The 26,893-nt window shown below is 38.5% G+C and overlaps 1 protein-coding gene across 1 annotated transcript; it reads right to left on the reverse strand.

Annotated features, from left to right (window-relative positions):
• Positions 1 to 366: 366 nt before the first annotated feature.
• Positions 367 to 25,891, reverse strand: plcxd3 (phosphatidylinositol-specific phospholipase C, X domain containing 3). The gene is made up of 6 exons (XM_023958335.2): positions 25,625 to 25,891; positions 13,906 to 14,162; positions 13,535 to 13,708; positions 7,644 to 7,819; positions 4,777 to 4,878; positions 367 to 3,852 (listed from the first exon to the last, which is right to left on the reverse strand). The coding sequence occupies exons 1-6, from the start codon at positions 25,725 to 25,727 to the stop codon at positions 3,693 to 3,695; spliced, it is 972 nt and encodes a 323-aa protein (XP_023814103.1). The 5' UTR covers positions 25,728 to 25,891; the 3' UTR covers positions 367 to 3,692.
• Between the last annotated feature and the right edge of the window lie 1,002 nt (positions 25,892 to 26,893).

A 26,893-nucleotide genomic window follows, 5' to 3' on the forward strand; every position in this document is an offset into this window, starting at 1 on the left:
TTTATATTATTACATTCTGTGTGTTTTTGTTTCCTTTTTACACTAAAATACCAAGTCGTCCTCAATCCTGTCTGCAGTAGTTGCTACCATAAATGTCTGAAGCTTCCCCCTAGTTTGTAAAATGGTTTAATCAGCCACTATGGGTACTCCTCATCATGTTTGGTTTCAAGGTCTGTTTAGGTCAATCTGTTTCTGTTTGTTAGTCTGGTCAGTTGGTTAATTGCCCAAGTTGTTTCTGTTGACCTTTGACCTAACCTGTTTTTCCATTGTGAAAAATAAAAACGTAACTTTTTAAACTAGAGTTTTTGTGATATTACTAATGAGTCAACTGATATACCAATCGACAAACCACACTTGCCAGCAAAGTTCACAGAATAATTCTTTACTCATTAGGCATAGAAGCTTTATTTTATTGGCAATTTTCCACTTAAAACAGATTTACTTTTGTTTCCAAAAATGATTTTGGATTTCTACAACAGCAAAGGACTCTTTTGGCACCAGAACAAAAGAGGATGACAGCAGTTGGGACAAAGGGAAGACACAAATGTTGTTTCAGCACAATTTGCAAGCATTTCCAAGTCTCATGTCTGGATGTGGTTTCTGGGGGTGAGTCAAGACAGAGCAAAAGCCATAAAATAAATAGCTTGAACATTGGTTTCATAGAGAACGAGTGTTGTAGAAAGGTCACACATGCTCTTCTTTGCATAATGCAAAAATATCAGTAGGTGTGTCCTAAATCAAAATATGTGGATTATTTGCCTCATGCACAGAGGTAAAACAAAAACAAAGAATAGCAGTACAGTAAATTGCTAAAAATACAAGTTGTGACAGAAATGGTAAACAATTTGCAGTTTATCAGAAGTACAATACTTTAAACATATTCATTCATCCAGGAAAAGCAGATTTTTTTTTCAAAAGGGTCATCAGAACTTTACTCAGAATTGGTACTGACTCAGGATGACTCTTTTTAAAACGTTTCTCTGCTATACAATACTTGAAGTTATAGAACATTTTTCCTGTCTCGAAACCTAACACGAGTGAGAGAAGTACTGCAACTGTTATTTTTGCACTGAAGTATTTATAATACAGCAGTGCTTCTTCACTGAAACTCACTCTTATGAGACTTTTTAAGATGAAGAGCTTCCTGTTTTTGACTTTTCTTTACAGAACCTGACAACATTCTGGCAGAGTACATTCTCTAAAGAAATGAATCACTGATTGTGAGGTGGATATCTGAGCAAATATTTTAATGCATATTCCACAACTTCCTCATACAGTTGTGATGCGATGATTTGAATTGAAAACCCACTCTTATGAAAATTGTGTTTTTGAAATCTTCTTGTGGCATTTTTCTGATGATGGAGGACACAAATAAATTCAACTAAGCATAAAAAAGTTCATTTCTGATCATTCCTTAATTCAAACTGTTGTAAATCAGGAGCAAACACAAAAATGCAGTTGGAAAAAGCTTGTAGGTGTGACGTAGAAGCTACAATGCCAACCCACAAGCTCCTTGCTCCGCTCTGGTGATGCATCCATTTGCAGACAAATAGATCCATGTACGTCTTTGTTTTCCTCGTCTGAGCTGGGATCTTGCTCTAAACTGTGGATAGCTCCAATATCAGTGCAAAAAAGTTCATAGTCTCTGTAGTTGTTAACTGACTTCTTGGTTCTTTTGTTATCAGACATGGTTATGTTTGACACAAACCTGACATGTTTTTGACGTTTCGACATGTTTAGACTCTGACGGCGGAAGATGTCATCAGATGGTAGTGTGTGACGTATATAAAAAAAGGTAAGTTGAGGGCGAGACCCCTGACAAACTTTGATAGGTGACTCCGCCCCTTGATGTTCGTTTGCTGCTGGAGGATGTTGCTCTGGGTGTGGGGGGGACAGGAAGACCCCCTCATTCCGGTTCATGGAAGTGTGTGCTCGCTTTGGGATCTGACTGCCTCCATGATCCATCTGCAGTGTCTGTTTTATATACGTCACATGCAATCATTTGATGATGACTCTGATGAAGACGCCCATCAAAACATGTCAGGTATGTGTCAAACATAACCCCTGTCTGATAACAAAAGAACCAAGAAGTCAGCTCCAATATTGCTCGCCATTTTTGTCGCACCAGTAATGTTAGGTTGGGCTTTTGAGGGGCAGTACGCTAAAGGGAGAGAGTGTAAACAGATGGGTGATGGGAAGTGATGGCAGGCTTACACAGGGCCAACAGTCCCGCACACAACTCAGTGGCGAATTTCTAATGAACTACTGCCGCTCTGCAGAAACTATGTCCCAAAAAATTATGCAGGTGTTTCCATTTTGGCAAAAAGCGGCATAATCATAATTAAAAGAGCACTGGGAACGCTTTTATAATAGATAAAGAGATGATCGGAGTGGGACTTTTAGAAAACAAAAGGTACATTCTAAAGCAAACTGCAAACTCCAGCTTAATCTTAGCTGAACATTTAAAAAGAAAAGGTCATTAGAACTCCATGATCTCTAATTCATGCAAACCTGGAATGTTGTTGCAAAGGGTCTGTAAAGCACTTTCATACCATGCTTGTGGTATGCAAGACACAAGCATGGTGACACATCTCATGATGACTCATAAAACTGCACTATAGCAGCGAGCATAGATGAACACACGGGGGGGGGGAGCAACCAGCGAAGGAAAGACAGACGACAGAGACACTCATGTATCCAAAAGACTGTATTTTTTACTTGGTGATCATGACTCTGCACCTACAAGTGTCACACTAACCGATGCTTTAATCGACTGAGCATTATCCTAAAATTATACTACAAATCTGAAAGTAACTTTTATTTGCAGAAGGATCACATAAATCTACAGGTACGATTGTTTTTTGCTGAGCTCTCCTTCTAGATTTTGAACTAGTCATTGATTTTACCAAATAACTTCACATTTTCATCGCAAGACTGCACAATAGATGTTTAGAATGGAATCATTGGATACAATTACTGCGAGAAGACCGCCTGAGGGAACAATGTTGGGGGAGGAAACAGTTTATTTCTTCCCGTGTTTTTGTTTCCTTTTTATAGATTAGCACATTAAAAACACACTCCATTCAAGCTGTTAAAGTTGTTTTTCAAAAAACACCTAGAGTTGACCAGGGATGCATAAAGTTTCATTAAAAAAAAACAAAAGATAAAAAACTTTACTTGGACATTTTTTGTAAAACAAGACCGACATCATCTATCTACTTATACAAGCCAACAGTTTTGACTTACACGGAATAATTTATAATAACCTTTTTGTAAACAGTCACTTTTTCTACGATGTCTAGACCGATTAGGTTAGTGGAGCGATTTCAATGCTCAGATGAGAATATGTTTGTCAGAGACGGAAAGTAGTGCATGTGATCGTTGGAAAAAGCAGGACTTTTTACAGCACAGAGTAAAGGAAATATCAAAGTTGAAAAAAGAGTAACCAAACAAAAGGAAATAAACAAAATCTCATTCTCATAGAGCTCCAACAAAACGCCACTATCTTCTCTACCAGTTTCAGCTTGAACCATCTCAACACCCCTCTCTCAGTTCACTGTAGCCCTAAATAAAGTGAGGGGAGCGATGCCGCTCCCCTCCTGAAATAAATGCCAAAGTGAAAAGGGTGACAGCACAGGCCCAACCACCGCCGGTAGTGGTGGTGACCTCCTTACGCCCCCCTATAGGGGTTTTCAGGTAGCATCATCATCATCGTCATCAAGGTGATGATAATTGAGGGTGATGACGGCGCTGATGAATTCGCCAAGCTCCACAAAATCAGCTGTAATGATGTTAATGCCGCTCTCTCCGGGTCTTTGCGATCGGATCCACTGCATCATTCCCGGTAAAGCCCTGCAGGGGTGCACAGACACATGCAGACAGTTTCATGTTTGGGGGTAGAGCAGGAGAGTGTCAAAAAAAGGACAAGATGTCTTATGGAGGACAGGAATGTGCAGAGAGGGAGAAGCTGTAAGAAAATGTCTGTGTGACGCAGCATGCGTCCTTGTCACAGCGAGATCCCAGCTGTGAGAAGGACACCTTGAATGCTCGCTGGACAGGATCATGAAAGGCGAACACCAGAGGGAGGCTGTTACCGTGCTTTTCCCAGCTTCTTTGCGTTGTGCTCATCTACTGTCGAGTTAGGCCCAGACCTATTCCGCCAGCCCGTTTGGCAAAATTAAAGCATGAATCTTTGAAGGGTGCAAACATCAAAGTATCTAATATTTCTTGTGAGAATGGCTGGAAATGTAATTATCAAATGAATAATTCATACCAAAAAAGTGGAGGTTTTGCTGCAACAAATTGTTGCCATTAAAAATAAGTCAAATTCAGATAAAGCTGAGAGTAAATTAGGAAACATGGAGGCGTGAAGATAGGGGAAGGACAAGTGAAGGCAGCATGGCCTCTGCTTTATCTTTTTTTATGCAGTTGTTAAAAGACACTCAAATTGGGTCAGAGACAACCGCTTTAGGGCAATTCTGCAAAACAACATGCTCAAGTTATTAAATGGCATGGTGGCTTGTATGTGTGTGTCTGTGTTCACTCACACACCCATGAATTTTTACACTTGGCTGTTTGGAGTAAATCACGTAACCTCAGAGGCCTCTGCATCCAGGGGGTCCGCAACAATTCTGGTCCCAGGGTGTCAGTGTACACAATGAGTAATGTTCTGTGTCAAACCACATGACCTCCAGTCCTGGTTATATATTAAACATGAACATAACAAAGAGCTCACTTTTCTTTTTTTCTTTTTTTTTTTGCTTCTTTTATACAAACCTTTCAGTTATCGTCTCCCTCAATCCACTTGCCACGCCTTTCATCACAGTGCTGGCTTTTGGCGTCAGCACCACCTGAGAGACAAAGAAACTCCCCTTTCTCCTGCGGGAAACAGTTTTATTTTATTAAGCAATGTTTTGTTCTGTTATGAAATGCACTGAAAGCTTTTTTTTTTATTGTGAAAAATTATTGCAACATAAATTCAACTGGATGAATAACCGTTTCTACATAAAGAAGCTAATCCAAGTTGTATTGAAATTCCTAACAACTCCTCGTTAACTGTGTGAGAAGACTGACAAAGAAACCAACAAAAAACTGCAAGAGTTTAACAACCTGTGCTGCAAATACTGGTAAATAACAAAATGCACTAAAATACAGAAAAATAATAAAGTCATGACACGGATCATAAAAGAGGGAGACTAAGAACTTATGCCTCTGAGACATCTTATTTTTTGTTTTATAGAAACATTCTGATTACTTTTGGAGAGGTTTTCACACCAGTCTGTTTTGTTAACACATTTATGAGAATGGTTAAAAAACTACAATGAATTAAACTCAATAAAAAAACTTTCAAATGTTTAATTAGGAATTTTAGAACTTTAAAAGCCATCTTTAGGTATATTGTAATATTGCTGAGGATTACATATACACTTTTTAACACAAGGTGGCTAAATCTATGGCTGTTGTACAAAATCAAAGGATGTAATAAAACACAAAAAGGTTAAAAAAAATGTTTATTTCTTACAGATTTCTCTTTTTATAGTCCCACTCCAGCTATATTTTTATAAACTGTAAAAGCATCCACAAAGGTTTTTTTAAATATGATTATAAAGTTTTTAGCAGTTCTTCTTTTGCAGAGCGGCAGTAGTTCATTAAAAATACACCTCTGAGTTGTGGGGCAGACTGCTGGCGTGGAAGAAACCATCCACTGATATCCGATCATCCCTTTGTCCCTCCCGCTAGCTTAAAGCCCTTCACAACCCCAACCTAACATTAGCGGAGCAACAAAAATGGCGAGCAATATTGGAGCCATCCAGCTGTACAGTTTTGAGCCAGATACCAGCTCAGACGAGGATAATGAAGATGTTAATCTATCTTTATGTCTGCAACTGAATGCTTTCCGATTGGAGCAGAGCAGGGAGACTTTGTCCCGCCCCTTTCAGTTGCTGCATCACAAATACGAGCTTTTTCAAACAGCTGTTTTTTGTTCTGCTCCTGATCCATCACGATTTGAATAAAGAAATACTCAAAAACATACATGTCCCTCATTATGAGAAAAATGCTACGAGAACACCAAAAAACACACTTTTAATCAGAGTGGGTCTTTCACTTAAAGACATTGTTTGGTTCAAAGTGTCAGAAATAGTGTTGGCCTACAAAGAATTTAATATTTAAATATTATTTAAATATTTAAAAGTGTTCCAGTCTTTTTCTAGAAATAAATAATTAGTATTAAGTTAGTAAATGTGCTTATCTAAAAATCATTGTAAAACAAGAAACATTATTTAGTTTTAGAAAATAAACTAAGGACAGGGATAAGTTCAAACATTATAGTTTATTTCTTAGAATAGCCTTGAATGTAAATATAACCAGTTAACATATTTAATGTTAAAAAAAGATTTGCATGAATGATTTCTAATTTGAACATTTTAACTTTTTTTATTGTCATTATTTTGTTTTCTGCTGGTTCATGTAGTGAACAGGATAAGCAAAAATAAGCCCCATTTATAGATTTTTTTAATGGCTAGTTAATTACTGAACTTATGAGTAGTTTGTAGTATTATTTGTGGTATTTTCGCTGTTTTCTGCTAGGTTTAATAGCATTGTGCAGATTTAATGAAAACTTCCAAATGCTATGTTACAATATAGCATACAATATATATTACAAATTTAGACAGATGGGAGTTTTGATCCAAATGTGAGCAAAATAGGGCCCCCCAGCTTGAAAATAGTGTGTATTTTGACTCCTGATGAAGTTAGATTTTGAAATGACATTCAGTTTTTTGAGGTTTTGTTTAGCAGTTGCAGGCAGATGGGAACAACTAACAGCACTTAACTCTTTATTAAATTCAAACAAAAGATAATTGATTAAAATCTAACAGCTTTATAAAAATTAAAGTTATGTGGCAATATTTTTGTGTTCCTCCAAAAATAATACTGGAATAACTGAGACAAATTCTAGTTTAAAACATGTGGCTTATCTTCAGAATCCTCAATTACATATTATCTGGCAAAGACTTGCTTCTTCCTGCCAGTTATAAGAGATTTGAAGTTATTACAGAGATTTGTATCCATCCAGTGTGTAAGCTCTTGTTTGGATTGTCTTTTCTACAAAAAGTAAAGTATGATACAAAAAAACAGCTAATCCATTATTCATATCCACATTTTTTTGTTTGTTCCATTTATTACAAAAGAACCCACATTTCTATGAAAAATTGAAGACTTCAGTTTTCAACCTCAAAGCATTAAAAACGTCAAAGACGACTCTTTAGACTTCAGACGCTTTATTCTCTTTGTCCTTGTTAGTCTGAAATGTTAGCATTTTCTTGCAAGTATTTGTACAAAGGTATTGTTGAATTTACATTTGTTTTTATACACAGGAGCTACGTATTTCTCATCTTGCCTCAGTTATGGCAGATTGAGGACTTTTACACAATCCTCAGGAAACACAGTTTATACTCCATAACCCTCACTTCTTGCATTTGGATAAATGATCACAATCGGAAAACAAAGTGTTAGTAACGTCTTTCAAATCAGTCACCATGTAAGTCATAGCGGTGACGTCTGTTTCGGTTGAAGCTTGTGATTTATTTCCTAAGCTGTAAAGGCGATAAATCTATGACAGCCAGACAAATGTGCTGACAAACCTGCGGTCGGTGACGGATGCCTGCAGAAACTGAACTAGCTTCTCTGGGTCAGTGGTGTTGGCCCACGGAGCAGGCATCATCTGGCCCGGCCAGAGGAAGGGCACCTCCAGCGCCATGGGGTGGTGGTAGAAGACAAGCACCTGGTACTCTTTCTCCCACAAATACTGCAAAGTCACCTAATAGTGAAAAAGAAATGTTCAGTGTCTATATGTTTTAGGAAGAATTGACATTTCCACTCCAAACATCTATATCATAGCCATGATACAGACTTCACTCATATAAATCTACAGAGGACTATGCTATCAGTTTTTTCTCCTGTTGCTACAAAATTGTTGACTTCACTGGATTTGAACCAGAGGTTAAATTTCACAACCTTCATGTTTTTATCTGGATTTGACTGCAACAGATCCTTTATAAATTAGTTGAATTTTTAAATATGAAAAAATGATAAATAAAATGTACACAATATGTTTTCTTTTAACCAAGACTGACTAAACTAAATCCCCTTTCTGAAGTATAAATCCAAGGTATTTGGATTATTGTGTGGCAAATTTTCTGTATAGTTGGTATTAAATCTGTCATTAATTTCAGTGCAACTGAAGATGCAACAGATGTGTCAGTGGGTGTGCCCAGGTGAAGATGTAGATTAAAAAAATCATTAAAACAGCCAGCAGCAGCAAATATTTCTGTGTTTCTCATCAAACCATTAATGATCTTTTAAAATGTGGCAGAATCTCCATGTAACCCAAACAAGAGTCAAGTAAACTGGAAATGTTTTAATGGAGCAAAAACAGTGCTTAATCTTTCCTTCGGTGAGAGCTTAAAGTACTGCAGATACAAGACCAGAGAACGGATCTAATGTGATCTAAAGTCCAGGGGCCTCATTTATAAACGTTGCGTACGCACAAAAGAAGGCGTACGCCACTCTCTACGCAATAGTTGAGATTTATAAAAAGCAAACTTGACGGGAAAATGTGCGGTCCTCCACGCAAGCTCTGACCCAGGCGTACGCACAAAAACGGGTGAAATGAGAAACGGCGACACCGTCGGCAGATGGAAGAAACACGTGAAAGTGAAAATGACGATATTGCCTCTCAGAAATAACATGAAGACTTCACAAAGCAAGTCTTACAATTAACAGCTACACGAACACCCGTTTGATCGATCAGCAGTGAAACAAACAAAAAAATCAAACGAAAATTACAACAGAAATTCAAATGAACACTTATTTGGAAAAAGAAAAGTGAAATATGTTCTGCAATATTGGCATGTTGTGCAATTCATCCTCATAAATAATATAGTTAACAGAACGAAATAATGTACAAAACTGATATTCTCGTCTGTGTGTCCGTCTGGCGGAGCAGATATAGGTGCGGGCGTGCGGACGGACGGACGGACGTACTAATTATCCACTGGGGAAAGTTGTTTTCATATTAAAACATTTCTTCATAAGCTATGGAATTATGGTATTCATGCATATGCCTTTAGTTTGTTTTATTTTTGATAAAACAATGTATGGCGTATGTCTCAACCATTCAGAAAGCAACAAGAAATTACATTTGCGCTGATCAATTTCCCTTTTCCACGTGGATTATTACCGACATCTGTAGCTTGTCAGATGTAATTAAATGGAGGGAAATAAAATGCCCCATCACAATGCGTAATGACGCACAATGGCTGATCTTACGCTCTTAGAAGATGTGGCAAATGGAAGAATTCGGAGTGAACGCATCTTTAGACAGCAAGAAGACGTGCTGGCAAATGAGGACGAGTGGCTTATGAGCCGGTTCTGACTTCCTCCAGCCGTCCTGTTGGACCTCTGCGGGCTTTTGGGCCCGGCGTTACAGAGGAGCACTCGGAGGAACCACGCGTGTCACCCGGTGCATCTGGCGCTCCGGTGCCCCCCCCCCCGATGGAGCGCTGTAGCCTCACAACCTCGAATGGTTGTGAGGCTACAGCATTTACGGCGTCCGCCACCGTTTGCCGCTCACGTGCCTTTTTGGCATTAGTAATGTCCACACTGTCCACAAACAACACTTTTCTCCTTTTTTCCACCTCGCCAACGATAACTTTTACTTTACGTTTTTTAAGTTACGTTTTTTTGATTTCCTCTCTGTGTTTGCCATGGTTCCGCAATCAATGAATATTCATTTGTGGGCGTTTCACGGACTATTTATGGGCAACTATGGGCGTGTCATGAAGCCGCAAAAAGCTGCGCTGCATTTAGAATCGGTTGTGATTTATTAAGGGAAAGATGCGTAGGATGTGCGTGCGCACGGTTTTATAAATCCGAATATTTCTTTGCGTACGCACGTCCCATGTTTCATCCGTACGCTACTTCTGACGCAAATCCTACGCAAAGCTTTATAAATGAGGCCCCAGGTCTTTCCACCAGCTCATCAACTAGTTTAAAAAGCCACTCCATTCTACTAACAGCACTTCCCCCTCCTGAAATCAAAGCAGGGCCCCAGAGATCCACCTTTACTCTGTAACATAATTATGAAGGCGGCTCTTCTCACTACAGTTCAATCCCACTCATTTCTGTCATGATGTCCACTTCTTTCGTTTCGGGTCGGCAGGAGATGCTCTGGGACCTTACAAACCTGCTGCCACAAAGGATTCGAATTTTTCAAGAAATGTGATCCTGAATCTCCTCTGTCCTTCTCCGTGTTACCTTAATGAGATCATGAAGCACAATGTGAAAGAGCTCTCTTTTTCAGACAGGTGAGTTAAATCCAGCTGTTTCTCGTTTTCTGTACATGTCAGAAACTAATTGTCTTGCTCCTCTTCTTTATTAAACAAAGAGAATGGAGCATACATGGTTCTGGAAGAAGTCGGACATTATATTTCTTTAGCATATTCATGTCTGAAAAGGTTATGACCACTTGTTTTTTTCTATTAATAGGTAAGGCTCTTGCTTTTGTGTTAATTCTTTATCAACAGAGGATGGAAAAAGAAGTAGAACCTGCTCTTCAGGCACAGAACTATTTGTCCTTGACATATATCATAAGCCTTTTCTGGGACCAAGACCTCCTTTGAATAACCAACCTGGCTGAAAAACGTAAACACAGCTGGAGCTATTTGATTAGCAGCACATTCTCTGACAGAAACAGCTTTTGGATACATCTGCATTATTATAAAACGTTATCCACTTTATTAACACGCGCATGGGAAATGACACTAAGACTGTATTTAGACAAGCAGGAGCAACGGCTTTCCCTGCAGAGACATTATCGATATATTATTTTTTTCCTTCCCTCCTTCTATCCATTTTTAAAGTTGTCATCTTTGCTTTTATTCACAGGACAAGACATTTAACACATCTTTAAACAAGTCATTAAAAGTAAAATAAAGATGTAAAATCAAACAAAATATATTTTAACCACTACATGAAAAAATGGGAATTAGAAGCAGCTTCGTTTTTTTCTTCCAAAGCCCCACTCCGAAAATCTTTTGATCTAAAGTAAAAGTGTTCCCAGTGGTCTTTTATTTATGATTTTGCCAAAAATCAAAAATAAAAGGGTTGTTTTCTAGGAAATAGTTTCTGCAAAGCGACAGGAGATTATGAGAAATTTGCCTCTGAACTCTGGGCAGGACCATTGGCACAAAGCAACCCCTCTTTCCCCTCCCCGTTGTTGAGAGTCTGGAGCAGGGATCTTGTGACCCGCCAGCACATTTTCTAGGTCACAAATAAAAAACTTTTTAAAGGAATTTTTCGTCTGCTCCTGATTCACAACAATTTCAATAAAGAAATACTCTAAAATGCAATTTTGACCTTTTTTTTTTTTCAAAAACATGTCCTTTTTCATCAGACAATTTCCACAAAACATGCTAAAACACTACTTTCAACACCCAAAATTGGGTCGATAATGTGTGGGAGAGCAAGATTACAAGAAAAGAAAATATCCTCTTTTGATAACAAGGTTTGCACAACACTGGTGACTCTTGCAGCTGCGCTGAGTGAGCCCTGAGACTGTGTCTGTTGTTCAAAAACTGGCAGCATCTGCATGGTATGAGAGATTGCAGCTGTACGTGTTCAGCAAAAACAACACTGGTGCATTGGGTCTCTCAACACGGGTGGTGATGGTGGGGGGTTTGTTTCAAAGTGTTAATCATCAACAAATTTACATGAAAGATAGAAAACAGGCTGCATTAAAATGAACTAATTTAGTTTTCATCAGGAAACTAAATTAGTCCCCGCCCCCAAAGTCTCAAAAGGCCTGCAGTTGAGAAAGCAGAGGGTAATCAATCTGCAGTTGGAGCTGTGCGCGGGCTTGTTACCATGGTGTGTCTCGTTGGGTCACAATAGGGACAAACAATGAGTTGATAATCACTCAAGTGGACCCTTCACTTTTTGTCTCTTTGGGTCCTCACGTATCCTGTTTTGATGCTCTGAGGTGAACGGAATTGTGTTACTGAATGTAGAAGAGAAGTTAACGAGTCTGATAGTTCTGCTAGGACCCCCAGCAGACAGCAAAGTGGTACACGGCCCCGAGACTTGTAACACACAGTGAGTGGGGGACATCTATCCCCTGATTAACAACACAGGGATGAGGCTGGGGGGACATAGGAGTCCTTGCTGTTGGAGACCAGGAGGTCACAGGAGCACAAATAGTGGAAGCCCCAACAGACAAAAGTCTAGCAAGGTTCACAAAGAGGGAATTATTTCACATGAAGCAGAAGAACAATTTACTGATCCGGTCATCCTAAACTTCAACAGAAATAAAGCTAAGAAGCAAATAAGGACCAACTCTGACTTAACCAACTCATTGGCCTTGTGGAAGAGTGTCTGCCCTGAAACTGGAAGGTTGTAAATTCAAATCCACAATTGAGTCACACCAAAGACCCGATGCCTCCCTGCTTGACACTCAGCATTAAGGGTTTGAATTGAAGGGTTAAACCATTAAATAGTTCCTGAGCATGACTGTGTCTCCAACTCACCGCTCCCCCAGGGGATGAGTCAAATGTGGATAACAAATATCACACAAGTGGGTGTGTGACAACAAATGGGACTTTAACTTTAACCTTGTGTCACCTGTAGCAAAGCAGCTTTAGAACATAGCTCAGCCTGTTCTGTGTTTTACTGTAAGATCAGTGGCCTCTTGGTTGTTTGTTTTTTGCATCAGTCAACATATAGAGGCAACATGCCTTTCCAAAAATTCCATCTCTGTCTGTCCCAGAAACTTTAATGCTTGTCAATTTGCATTGTGAAAAAAGTCAGCCTGGCTTTTCTATGATTTAATATCTACATTGGTGTCCTCCTTGGCTGTCTCAATGAAGTCCACTTGCTTTAACGACAATAGCTGGTGTGATTTGACACTGATGACTTTGATTTTAGAGCTCACCTTCAATATTCATGGAGATTGTTCTGCACTTTTTGGAAAGGAGAGTACATGTTATCCGTTTCTTCAGTTTGTTCTTAATTTTTCAAGTCCAGGGAGGTTTTTTTACAGTCCCTTTGGATCTTAACCTTTTTATACATGCACACATATGAAGTCAAAGGAAAACCAAGCTGCTTGGAGATGATCATCTAGTCTTTCCTTTCAACAGGTTTCTCTCTGATTTTTTTCTTTTATGATCTCCTGTCAATGGTTTATGCATTAGCCCTAAATTGTGAGGCTGTTATAGGGACATAACTTAGCTTTTCCATGTTTTTGTGGTAAAAATTAGACAAATCATGAGCCCATTACAGGACCATTCTGCTTTTTTGGTAATTAAAATGGATCTAATTCAATTCAAGGATAGGAGAGCCATGTTTATGTATGAGCCTTTTGAGCACATGCACTAAAAACACAAAAAAGCCAGACTGAAAACAGCTCAATCAAATGTTTGTCCTCAAAACAGGTTACTTGATGTCTTATTATCTTTCTTCCCTGTTAAGTGTATTGTACCTCTTGAGCAAAAACAACAGGGCAGAGTTTGTCCCCAAACACCTCCCTCAGCATGGCCACCAGTTTTTCATGGTGCAGGTTCTGGACACCATAAAAGTGGTTAAAGTCCAGAAAAACCACCTCTCTGGCATGAGCTGACAGGAAACTGCTGATCTGCTCCAAACCTTCTCTGACCTGAAAATAAATAAAAAGACATAAAATTTGCACACAAAAAAGTCTTGATGCTAGAAGAAAATGTATTAAAAACATGATTCAGTAAAATGCAGGAAAAAAAATGTGCCACAAACACAGAACTTTGCAAACATAACTTATCATCTACAAGTGGAACATAATTGTCATCAAAAGCCTTCCAAACAGTCCTCTGTGCTGACCGTGGCACTGAAGAGCCCGTGGGCGAAGAACAGCTCGTTGTCAGGGTCGCGTGGCTTGGTGGAGATGCGAAGGTCAAAGAAGCGGATCCCAGCCTCCATTTGGCTGATGAAGTTCATGGTCTGCGTGGCCAGCCATTTCCTCATTAGTTTCTTGGCCACCGTACCAAAAACCGATACAAAGTTTTGGACCGTCTCTGGCTGCTCGGGGCCCACCGGAGATGCCTCATCGATGTAGAAACTGAAGGAATCATGGGAACCTGAGGAGGAGACAAAACTGAATGTGAATGCTGGTTCTAAAAGATCTACAGAGAGGGGCTAGGAGAGGGGTCAACCAAGAAAAGCTCAGTAACTGAGCACAAAAAACATTCATGAAGAAATCTTTGGTAAAACTCTTGTGTTTTAGTGGGTTACTCTCTCTTTGGGGAAAATAAAACAACTCGGAGGTGCAATTTCAGTAACAGTGTCAATGAGATTTAATATACTTTTCTCCCAAAGCTGTGATTATTTTTGAAAACATAATTTATGTGAACAGGTTTATTGTTCGTGTAAAATTAGACTATTTAATAGGAATCAATAGGAAATGCTGTAATTCTGACAATTATCTTTTGAGGAACTGCAACACTTACATGCACAACAGATAATGGATAAAAATAAAAGCACTGCAGACTGTTAAAGAATGAAATCGCCTTGCTTAAAAAAAATGCCATTTCTCTAAATTATAGGTGCTTACGCTTTTAAAAATAATTTTTCAAAAAACGTTTAAACAAAAAAAAAACTAATTGCAGTTATAGGCATGGTTTATCATTTTGATTAATAAATATTATGGGAAAAAAATGCTGGATTTGGTTTTGAGATCAAATCATACAAACAGCAAAATATTACCAACTGCTACTTTATTCATTGTTCAAAATTCGGAATTTCTAGATTTAAAATGAAATAAATAATAAACTCTTAATGAAGCACCTGTGTAATATTTAGACAGGACAATCTCTGCTGTCTATGTGACTCATGTTGAGTATTTGTTGATGTTTTAGGAGCAACTCATGCAAGCTCTGAATTTTGTGTGTGCCAATAAACTCAAATCAAAATGTACCATTTTGAAAATAAGACTTCATTCTTTGTGTGGACATGTCATTATAAAATCCAACCTTTTTCTCTAATTTTGCAGCTCTGCTAACTAGGGCTTTAGCGCATATAGTCACAGCACTGCTGTCATCTTCTGGTGAATTATATTATAGCTTTATTGCACAAGTACATTTTGAATTTCACAGACTTTGTTGAATGTAATATGTTAAATATTTTTTGAGACAGGCAGCAGTCCGGATCAGAATTGGCCATGGACTGTTCTTGACTCAACGGCCGGGCTTTGGACAGGTACACATTTGATATACGAACCTTGTTTTTATAAAATGTCACCCAAAAAATAAGGGATGAAAATGCTAAATGATGTTGTAAACAATGTGATGTCATGGTAGAAGAAGACATTGGTACCCACATATTTACACCTAGATTTGCCACAAGTACTGCAGTGTGGTTAAGTAAATTTACCAATGGAGTTGTTGACCCAACCTTATCCAAAAATACACTTAACTTTCAGTATTATTTCACTACTTCACTAATTTCACAGTATATGGGGGTCTTCCTTTTAAAAGCAGCTGTAAATATCATTATTTCTGCTCTGACAGCTGCTTAATGAGACAAGAAAAAAATCTGCCAGTTTGGTAAATGGGTTCTAGAGCTCCAAGTTTTATGAAGATTTACTTTTTCTATTTTAGGAGGTGGGTTTAATTTTTAAAAAGTCATTATTTACAATAGTGGTCACGTCAGGTACATAATTTTGTACATCTGAGTTGTCCCAGGGACTGCATAGTGGTTTAGTGGTTAGCACTATTGCCTCACGCTGAGAAGGCCCTGGTTCGAGTTTCAACTAGGTCTTTTCTGTGTGGAGTTCTCCTGATGGATGCGTGGGTTTTTCTAGGGAAGTCGGTTTCCTCCCACAGTCCAAATATGTGCATCATAGGTCAACTGATGACTCTAAATTGTCCCAAAGTGTGAATGTGTGTGTGCTTGTATGTCTTTGTGTTTCCTTGCAATGGACTGGCGAATCATCCAGAGTGTACCCTGCCTTTGCCCAACAGTGGCTGGGATAGGCTCCAGCAACCCTGTGACCCCAAAAGGGACAAAGTGGGTTTGGAAGATGGATGGATGGAAGATGGGTTGTTGTAGAAGCAACACTGTGCGCTTGTGTGCCAAGTCCTGGCATTAAGTCTTATTGCTCTGCACAGCTTAAGAACATCAATTTTCATAAACATGATTAAACTGACATATGTGGAAAAGAGGTATTTGATCATTTTTCAAAATAAAGGGGGTTGGCTAGATTCCCTACTGGGTCCCAGCTGGGATTTAAAGCATGGACCTTTCATTGTTGTGATGCAAAAGGGCTAAACACCCCACATTTGAGCAGCACCAAGTAAAAGTGAATGTGCAAATGACACTAACTGCTCTGCTGTTTTGACTGCCAACTTTCTCAGTCATTTTCTATCCACAAAACCCTCCATCATTCTTCCAGCACATTGGCACACAGCCTGAACTGACCTTCAACCATCACTACACCAGTGCCAGGTCTTCCCACATTTCACAATGACCTTAAGCAGTGTGGACAGCTGAATCCAGAGGCGAGGGTGCAAACTGCATCACCACTGGCTGAGCCACACCAGCGGGGTCACAGTGCAGTGCACAATGACCTGAACATGCAGCAACAGCTGCAACTGCTGAGAGGTTTTCTACAAAAAACCTTTAAAGTGTAATAAAAAAACTTTGGATGTGTTCAACAACAAAAAGGCAAAGAAAATCTTTTCATCTGACATGGAAATTTTGATTTATTAAAATCCAACAAACTGCAAGATGCCACTTAAGATAATGTAGATAAAGATAAAAAATTGATGGTTTTTGCAACAACCCCCTATGGTTAATGCAATATAGGAAAATAATTAATTATTAATAATAATTATTAATAAATAAAATAAGTTAGTACCCATACAGAAGAGTTTTCATTGTGTTAAAATTTGCAGAAGTGCTGTAGAAATCTGAGAGAAAATGCAACATTACGATATGAAAATGATGAACATTAACTGTGGTAATTTGTTTAAGATGCTGTTCAGTCTGCCAAAACAAGAAGAACAGTTGGAAACATCTACAAATGCAGGTGCAGAACATTACAGAAAGTAACTTCATGTGCATTCAAATTTAAATGAGTCATTTGGCAGTTGTCCTTTAAATCAATAGAACATTGATTTTTCCTGTGCACAATTATGTAAATGCATAAAAGTCACACAATGAATTATTTCCTTCTTAGAGAAGACACTTTTCTTAAATGGCACGGAATAACCAACTTGTTATCCAGGCTTTTCTTTCTCTAATTGATGACCTCACTATAGCGCATTAGCACAATGTTTGCTTTGTGGCCGATTCACTTAAAGAGAGAACCAACAGTTGCTCACACTAACATCCAATTATAGTTGCCCAGGTTTTTCTGTGGACAGCTTAAAGAGGCCTGAGGGAGAAAGTCATTTTTAATTTGAGCATTCAAAGTAGGTAACTTAATTAGTTTCCAGTCTTAAATAAAAGGTATCTCACATTTGTGCCATTTTCTTGAGATTACTCCTATTGAACAGAGAACAGCATTATTTTTGTCAAAACATTTTTCCTGATTAATTTCAGAATTGTCTTCATTGCAAACATTTCTTTATTGCATTTTGTGGATGCTGTCCAAAATTACCACCTTATGGCATGGTGTGACCCACAGGGGAAAAAAAACAATTAGAATGATTTGATCATGGGCGGCACAAATAGCTGGCAAAAGGTAGAATACATTTGACTTTTAATAATGTTTGCATTTTAAAAATCGGCTAAAAATATCTGTTAATGTGCATACATGTGTAAAGTAGGGTTATTGGCAAGGGAAAACACAACTCTTACACTCAATGTATTTGCAGTTGGCCAACAAATAATGTATTTGTGAGTCACCAATTCTGCAACTTGTTACTGTTATAAAAAAAAACATGAGATCGGTCTGTACATCATACATCAACTGTGAGACACAGAATGTAAAAAAAGAATCTCGGAAAATCACAGTGTTTGATTTTTAAATAACGTATTTGTATAATGGTGCAGAAAATGATTATTTTGCAATTTAAAATTTTTAAAAAAAATTAAATTTTCAATCTAAACAGGTAACAATTGTCATGATAACTGGTTTGATAGCTATTTTTGATGGAAAAACAGGACAATTTTAGCATGAATCAATAATAAGATAATCTATTAGTAATGATTCTGTGTTTGCCATTTTGGTTTTAATCTTTGATGTTTTTGTTTTTCTAATGATCTCCAAATTTTCTTTGGAAAGAAACAAAGTTGGCACAAATCTGAAGCAAAACATTCACAAATACCGGATCTGCTAAAGCAAATTCAGTCCTTTTTGTGTGACCTGATACCATACATGTTTAGGGGTAGAAAGAAAGAGGGATTTTAGGTACCAGATGCAAAGACACACAGTCACAGATAGTAACGTGATGCCAAGCAACAACTCCATGTATTCAGAATACTAAAGTGCACTTATTAAATAAAAAGTATACAAATGTAACCACAGCCACACAAAAACACAAACTTCGAACACAAACTTCAGCTAATTCATTCTCTGCGGATGAGATAAGCCATTTTGGTTGAAAATAAACTTATTTTAGGGTATTTTTGTGTCTAGGTTTACTCTAACCCCTAAAAGACTATAGTGATAGGCTATCCAGTGCCCTGGATTTTAACCCAATTCAGACACATCCTCACTACTTTTCTTTAGTTTTTTAAATGCTTATTATGATGTAAAAACCTAATAAATAAACATTGCTGAATCCACTTTGTTCTTCTGCGGAAAACTTGGATTATTTATAAAAAACTTTTTTTTTCACATGACAAATGATTGAAATATAATGCATTGTGGTCCACATTTGCCTATCGAGTAAGCATTTATGCACCCTAGACCTTTGGGAAATTTCCAGGGCACTGGATTTATGAATTGTAGATTTGGATTCCCCATCAAAATGACAAACACCCTATAGAACACCAAGTAGTGAGTACTGAAGGAATTTGGACAACGCCATGGTGTTCAGAAACTTGCAGCCTTATTTTATTTTGTTGCACAAAGACAATAACTGGGCTGCATGGTGGAGCAGTGGTTAGTGCCTTCGCCTTTCATCAAGAAGGCCATGGTTTGAAACCTCGGCTGGTACCTTTCAAGCAGAATTTGCATGTACACCTTGTGCATGCGTGGGTTGTCTCTGGGAACTCCAAAAACATGCTTCACAGGTTAATAAGTGCCTCTTGATTGCCCTTTAGAAGTGCATGTGAGTGAGTGTGTGGCCCTGCAACAGACTGGTGACCTGTTCAGGGGCTACCCCGCCCTCGCACAACACTAACTAGGTTGGCGCCAGCAGCAACCTTGTGACCCTAAAAGAGATCAGCAGGTTCTAAAAATGATGAGGATTTTTTTTCCTTGTTTTTTGTTGTTGTTGCTGAAAACAAAAAGTTAAGCCATAGAGGGTTTAGCAAACCGCATGCTTTCAAGATACTTAGTACTTGACTCCCACTTTTATTGATGTGCAAATATGTGGAATGTCCTTTTTAATAGACGCAAAGGATGAAGAACAAAAAGAAGAGGAGTTCTTAAAGCATTGATCACAGAGGCTGCTTGAAGCTTGAAAGAACGCGGCATGTGAGGTGGACAGGAAAAACACAGCGTCTGCTGACAGTGGTTCAAAAAGGAATCAGAAAAACAGGCTCACACAACTGGAACCAGACTGAGACGCTTATGGATGATGATGGAAATGCTGATGATGATGGTGTTGGGTAATGACTGTTACCTTCTGAGAACTGAGCCAGGTTAACTGAGTCATTCTCTCTGGATGAGAGCAGAGCTTTCAGAAAGGACCGCAGCTGGTTTATGCCCCTTTCCTTAAAAAACATTTGTGCTCACTGTGGAGCCTTTTAGATGGCTATTTTAGGATGCCATGTCAAAGAGGGGAGCAGAAAATGGAGAAAAGATAAGTATCAGTGTGAATATGAATAAAAACTTCCCAAAAAATAGCTCCCGTACATTGTTAAGATTTTTTGTTACTATGAAAGTTTAATTTGCAGAGATTTTTATTTTTACAGTTGCAACCTTAATGTTCTGAAGTCAGAAGACAGTCTTCCTCGAATTTAGCTCATCTTTTTTCTTTTTTCTTTTTTTTCCTTTTAGTAATAATCTTCTCACTGTCAACTGTTGAGGCATAAATTTTTAATTACCCGGTACTAGATTCAAGTTCGACAAATTGGTTTTCATTATTAGCTTCTCTATAATGGGTTTTCTTTGCTTCCAGATGCAGAAACTGGTTTTCAAATGGTACACAACAACAAGAATACCCAGAAACTTGTAAAAACACCATATTATTCAAATTCTAAAAATATTGGGAACTCTCAATTAGAATAAGTTTCTTTTTTCTCCATCTTAACTATGGAAGCGATTCTTCCACTTTCGGCTTCTCCCATCAGGGGTCGCCACAGCGAACGAGTCGCATGGTAAATTTGGCAATGTTTTACGCCGGATGCCCTTCCTGACGCAACCTTCTCAAACCGGGCTTGGAACCGGCAGAGGTAGTAACTATGGAAGCGATTATGTAGCATAAATAAAAAGCAAAGTCAAAACCAAAAATGCTTTTTCATTTTCAAAATTAAAAAGCATTTTTTGAAAAATCATTTTAATTAAGTGACAGAAAAAGCTTTGTTGAAGTATAAAATGATAAAGCATTTTGAAGTATTGCTTTTTCTTTTTAATTTTGAGTCAAAAAATGCAGCTTCATTTTGAAAATTAAAAAGCATTTCTCTTAATCCATTTTGAATGTCAAATTAGACATTTCTAAATGAATTATGCTACACATTTACCAGAGAACGTCTTGAAAATGAAATGTCAAATACCATTTTCATTTTAATTTTAATTAAGTGACAGAATAAGCTGTGTTGAGGAAGGAAATGAAAAAGCATTTTGGTGGTTTGCTTTTTCATTATATTTTTGAGTCAAAAAATGCTTTTTAATTTTGAAAATGAAAAAGCATTTCTGGTTTTGACTTTGCTTTTTATTTATGCTACATAATCGCTTCCATACTTAACCCACTTTTTAGTATTTCCTTTTACTATTTTCTGAGCTTTAAATGTTCTATTGCAAAACCAGAATTTGTTTTATCATTTGGTGTAATTCATCTTCTTCACTCCATGGCAGACTGATCTATGTGGGGCTGATTTAGAGCTAAAGGTCCTGGACCCACAATTTCTCCCACCCAGGAAGAACCACTGAGGCTAAAGACAGTTCCTCACTAAAATGATTTATTTTCATTGTCTGCAGATCAGTCTTAACTTAATTCAATTGCCTTTGCCCCTTTCCCCTTGATCAAAGGTATGCTATTCATTTTTACGCGTAAGCACTAAAGTGTTACAGATGGGACCACCGGAGGTTAGGACTATCTCCCTTGTGTCCACTTAAAATTAAATCAGGTGGGCACTAAAAGTCTTAGCTGTTTTAAAACCCCCACTATTTTATGTGAATTATCTTGAAATTAAATATTTAAATAATCCCTTGAAGCCAGAAAATTAATTTGATGCACATATCCTACTGATACTGATTTACTGTTAGGGGAAAAGATGTGATGAGCTCTAAGTAAACATTTTTTATTGTGTGTGCCAGCATTATTAAATATCGTATCCAAAACAAATTGTTTATTGCTGGTTATTGAACAAGGCTTTAGTTGGTATATATGTGCTATCATGCAATAAAGCGATAGTTTTACATTATTTGATCCTATTATCACTCACAACATAATAAATCAAACCTGAAATCAACAAACTACACATATTGTATACTGTTTTCAATGAAAATGCAGCAATTGTGTGAAAAAGGTTAAGCGCTCAATAGAGAAGTATAAAAACTAGACAAGAAAGACCTTAAACTAAAAGATAATCCGGGTGAGTTACTGCATTTGTGTTAGTCTAGCGCCAAAAAGGTAAAATACCTTAAAGGATCTTAAACATGTCGTTGCTCCGCAGGGTTGGGGTAGAAAGGATTTGTTATCAAAAACTGGCGTCAACAAAATTTTCCCAAATGGTAAAAGAGAAAAAAAAAACTTTTTCATTTTCATCTCAAAATTTCCCATCTCAGCATGTTCACCTCAAGGATGCACAAGAAGAGTTTGTGAAGAAATGTTTTCAGGAAAAGTGAGCAAAAAATATAACCAGGACCTTCTGAATCAGTGATTTTAGGAGAAAAGGATCAACCAAAATGAATGCAAACTGTAACAGACTGGTTCATAGCAGGAAATTAATTCTAAAAAAACTATGAACAGTACAGAATTGACTAGTTGTGTGATTTCAGACCGCCCTCTGCAGATTAATCTAAAGAGAAAATCTCCCAAAAAGGACCTCTTCAAAAGTTAAATAGAGCAAATGTTTAAACATGCTAAATTTAATACATCAATGTAAGTTGGCAACAAATTCCATACAGATACTAAACTTTGTAGGCAAAAATTATTCTCTCTTTATAATTTTGGGGGAAAATGTCCCATAGTGGTAGAATCCAAACAAATAGATGCCTTTGATGTTCTAATTATTTTTAAAATAAAGCTTTTCCCATGCAGTCAGTTACAATCATGAATTAACCAAGAAAATAAACTCTGTCAGAAGAAAACAATAGGTGCCACATAAAGAAGTAGAGCATGATGATAATTAAAACAATAAGTAAGTAATGAAGCCTGCAGTTGTTTATAGTACAGACATCTTTATTTACCTGCTTTAAAGTTCAACTACGATCATCTTTTGATCTATTGCAAAAGCATTCAGTGGTCTTTTAATAATTATACAATTTTTAGCCCAACTCAAAAAACCTGTCAGACGTAGTTTCTACAAAGCCGCAGTAGTTCATTAAAATAAAATAAAAAATTGGATGGGACTGTTGGTACTGCCCCCTTCCCATCATCTATCTCTTTACATGCCCTCCACTGCCTTACAGCACATCAAACCTTCAACCTATCATTACAGGTGCAACAGAGATGGTGAGCAATATTGGAGCTACCCAGTCGGATGAGGAAAACAAAGACGTACAAGGATCTATTTGTGGATGCATGAGAATGGAGTGGAGCAGGGAGCTTGTGGTTTATCGCTTCCGCGTAAACTTACAAGCCTTTTCAAATGACTTTGTATGCTCCTGATTCACAACGATTAAGAAATTCTCAAGTACAATTTCATTAAAAACACCAAAAGCACAATTTTCATCAGAGTGGGTGTATGTTCTCAGCTAATGCCAGTTATAACGTCAAGACTTTAAAAAAAAAATTTTTTTAAAGCTCCTTACTCCTCCATTAAAGTTAAAATGAATAGGTTGGTCTGAACATATCTGTCAATCCAGAATATAAAAAAAAGACGTGATAAATGGCGTATACTTATATAGCACTTTTCTACCTTTCTTGAAGGTCCAAAGCGCTTTACAGTTACAGTCCCATTCATCTGTGCACACACATGCACACACTGGTGGCAGCTCCACTGCCTAACACTGGCATAAACCTACCACCAGGAGCAATGTGGGGTTCAGTGTCTTGCCAAAGGACACTTCAACACATGGGTGGGTATGAGGCGATAACCAAACATGCTTCTTCCAATTAAAGCTCGACAGCACAACTTCTGCCCCAAGGTTGCCCAATGAACCAAAGTTTGACAAATAACACTTATATTTCACTAACATGTCTGGATTTTCTTACATTTCGGCCAAACATTGACCGAGTTTTTCAAATAGCTGACATAGTTGAAGCTACCTTCATTGTCAAGTATAATGAATGAGGTTTGAGATTAGCAGGTACTTTACCAATACTGCCACTGCCCTACTCTCCAGGTCTCAGTGATGAACTGGGTTGATTATCCTTTTGTCTGTTAACCTCTTAATCTTCTGTGTACCATTTGAAAATTGATTACTGCTGATTGTGTACACAGACTGCACCATCAATCAAAGTAACAGCGAAAAAAACAATTGACCAAGTATTTAATCAACAAAAACATGACGGATCAGGGGTGGAAAATTGTAATTTGTTTTAGGTTTAGACCAAATAGCAAAAGCTGAGTTTGTCAAACATTTGATGCTAATGTTTTTCCACTTTCTGAAGCGTCCAAGAGCAAGATTTGCAGATTAGACTGGTGTAAATGTGGAGACAGAATGATGGTCCAGTTTGTGCAGCATACAAAGATAACTCAACCTGAATAATTTTTGCTATTTTCTGTTGCATTTTTTATTCATGATTCACACAATTTGTAGATTATGATTTGCACAATTTCCACATCCTGAAAATGACATCAAGTGAAGATTGAAGGTGTGCAGGAACTGAAAGTAAAAAAGGTTTTTCCCTTTGATTCTTCTGTCCTAGTTTTATTCTTGCTTGAACAAAAGCCCAACGCTGCATTCTGGCATTTGAGGAATGCTTCAAACAGAAAGAAAGCAGACACACACACCAACAAGAACACGTGGTTGCTGCTAAAATAAGGTCTGATCAAATCCTGGAGATTTTTTGAAGATTTATCTTCGCAAACAGGAGCTAAATGTGTGCAAACAAACAATAACAATCATGAAATCCCGCGATCCGTTTTCTGATCTCCTCATGGAGAGTTGCTGCTGAGCTGAAACCGGCAAGAATATTTGCATGCAACAGAAAAAAAAATCCTCTCCAACCCTCACTTGGCATGGAGATGGACAAACGCAGCGCAATCCATGTGATCCAGCCACATTTCAAGCTGTCTGCGTCCTCATTTGGATATAATGCATGAAGAGTCACACGTGTGTCTTTTGGCATCGTTGACCGCCGTGGTCAGTGCTGGTATAATGATGCCACGCCTCACTGGACACGGAGCGCCCAGTCATCTGCATCTGAAATGCGATGATTGCACATGCCAGCCACAACACAGCATGGATTTGTAGTTCAACAAGAAGGGCAGAGAGGAAGTGAGACAGGGAGAAATAAAATAATTTTAAAAAATCCAAGGAGGATTAGAAATAGAGGAAAAAGAGGGAAAAGATTTGTCGTATATATGAAAGGTGTTATTATCGCTTGGCAGCAGATTTGGATTTAACTGGCTGCTAATAAGCCATTCCACCATCAGCCAGATCGGTGCTGAGCTTTCCTTCAGCATTTCCAATGTGAATGGAGTTTTAGAGACCTTCACTTATTGGCTGAAGGTCCAACAGCTCGTTTCCCATTATCATCCGAGAGCGCAGGCTGGACGCATTCTGCGCCGTCTCCTCTAGCCAACACCCCACGACGAAGGCACAAAGCAGCTTAGGGGCTGTTTTGATGTGCGCTGTCATTCCCACCAGGTTCAAGGGACCAGTCACGCATGGAAGAGAAAAGCGCGAGAGGAAAAAAGCCAATTGATGGCACTTTTCCTGTTGCGCAACAGGTTTTACCCTTTGTTCTTCTCAGTCAAAGTCGGGCTCTGTTTAAACAAAACTCAAGTTTATAGCATATAACTAAAACTTCAAAGTTTGCACAGAACTTTGGACACCAAAATATGAACATTTCTTTTCCTAAAGAAGGCAGTTCGAGGCGCGCTCCTGAGATGAGTGGTGCGCATCCTGTGCGTGATAACGCAGTGAAACGCTTACCGGGGATAGCCAGGTTGGTCAGCGGAATCCGGTGCATGTTTGGCGGTAAGCTTGCCATCCAGTCCGCGAAGCGCATGTCGGTTCTCCCATGAGATGAAGCCATGCTGCCACCTCGCTACGCGCTTTCCTCTCCCGGACCGGTGCCTGCGCCAACCTGGAGTGCTCGCTCTCCTTTCTCTCTCTCACTCTCTCTCTCTCTTCCTTAGGCTCGCTCACCCGCCTGTACTCACATCAGTGTGTCCACCCCCACCCCCCTCCACCACCATGGGTACCAGTACTTCAGCGGGTAGCAGAATTGTGATCATGCGTTTGGAAGGATTCAAATGTTGCAACACTGGGCGCTTAAGCCTCCAATGAATGAAAAAAAAACACGTGGGCACAATTTTTTTTAATAACACATCACCTTTCAGACAGAAAAAATATTGTGAGGATAAACGCTCTCAATCCCTCAAAACCGGAACAGTGTGGCCTGCGTACGGTACTGTGCGTACAAACAACTGTGGTGATGGTTGGCACTACATCTTCCACGCCAATGCCACCAAACACATCCGAGCAGGCGCTCTCGGCTGACTGCACTGACAAATCTAAAAGCATTTAGTGGAAAATGAGAACATTTCAAATGCAGTCTGTCTTCAAACGCGAGCCAGATGAGGGGGTGCTGTCACAACCAAAGGGAATGTGGATGAGAGCCAGTACATCTGCAATAAAGATGGCAGAGACGAGAAACAACCGAGTAACAATCTGTGGGTCTGTTATAAAACGGCAGGGGACTCTTACACCAGTCGGTCACAGAAAAGGGCCACCATTTTGATCCTATAAAACGTATCCGTGCAAAAGGTCATCCCAGAATTTACTGCAGTGTTTACCCCATCTCCCACTTACTGCTATAACGCAGAGCAAATGGAAAATAATAAACCCATGTGGTGAAGCAAAATCAACATGATTTTCAGCAGAAATCTCTCTGTGGAGGGTAAAATCATCCCCTAAAAGCCTTCTTAAATCTTGACTTTAGCCTTTTTGTTTGGAGTTTGTGTGTTTCTCTCTGCATGCAAAAACATATCAGACAGTTGTGTTGTAGGTCTGACACTGAGGCTGTGGGTTTAAAACCTGAGTCTGGTGATACCGAAAGCATGGTGCATCTCCACGGGAGAAAAAAATTCAAAAAAACATCTGACCATCAAAGAGGAGTCCCAGCTCTTTGATGTTCAATTTAAATCAACCATATTGTACTTATTTATGATGATTGCATTTTGAATAAATTAAAAAAAT

Source organism: Oryzias latipes, chromosome 9 (assembly GCF_053564925.1).
Source record: "Oryzias latipes strain Hd-rR chromosome 9, Olatipes_Hd-rR_3.1".
Taxonomy (NCBI): domain Eukaryota; kingdom Metazoa; phylum Chordata; class Actinopteri; order Beloniformes; family Adrianichthyidae; genus Oryzias; species Oryzias latipes.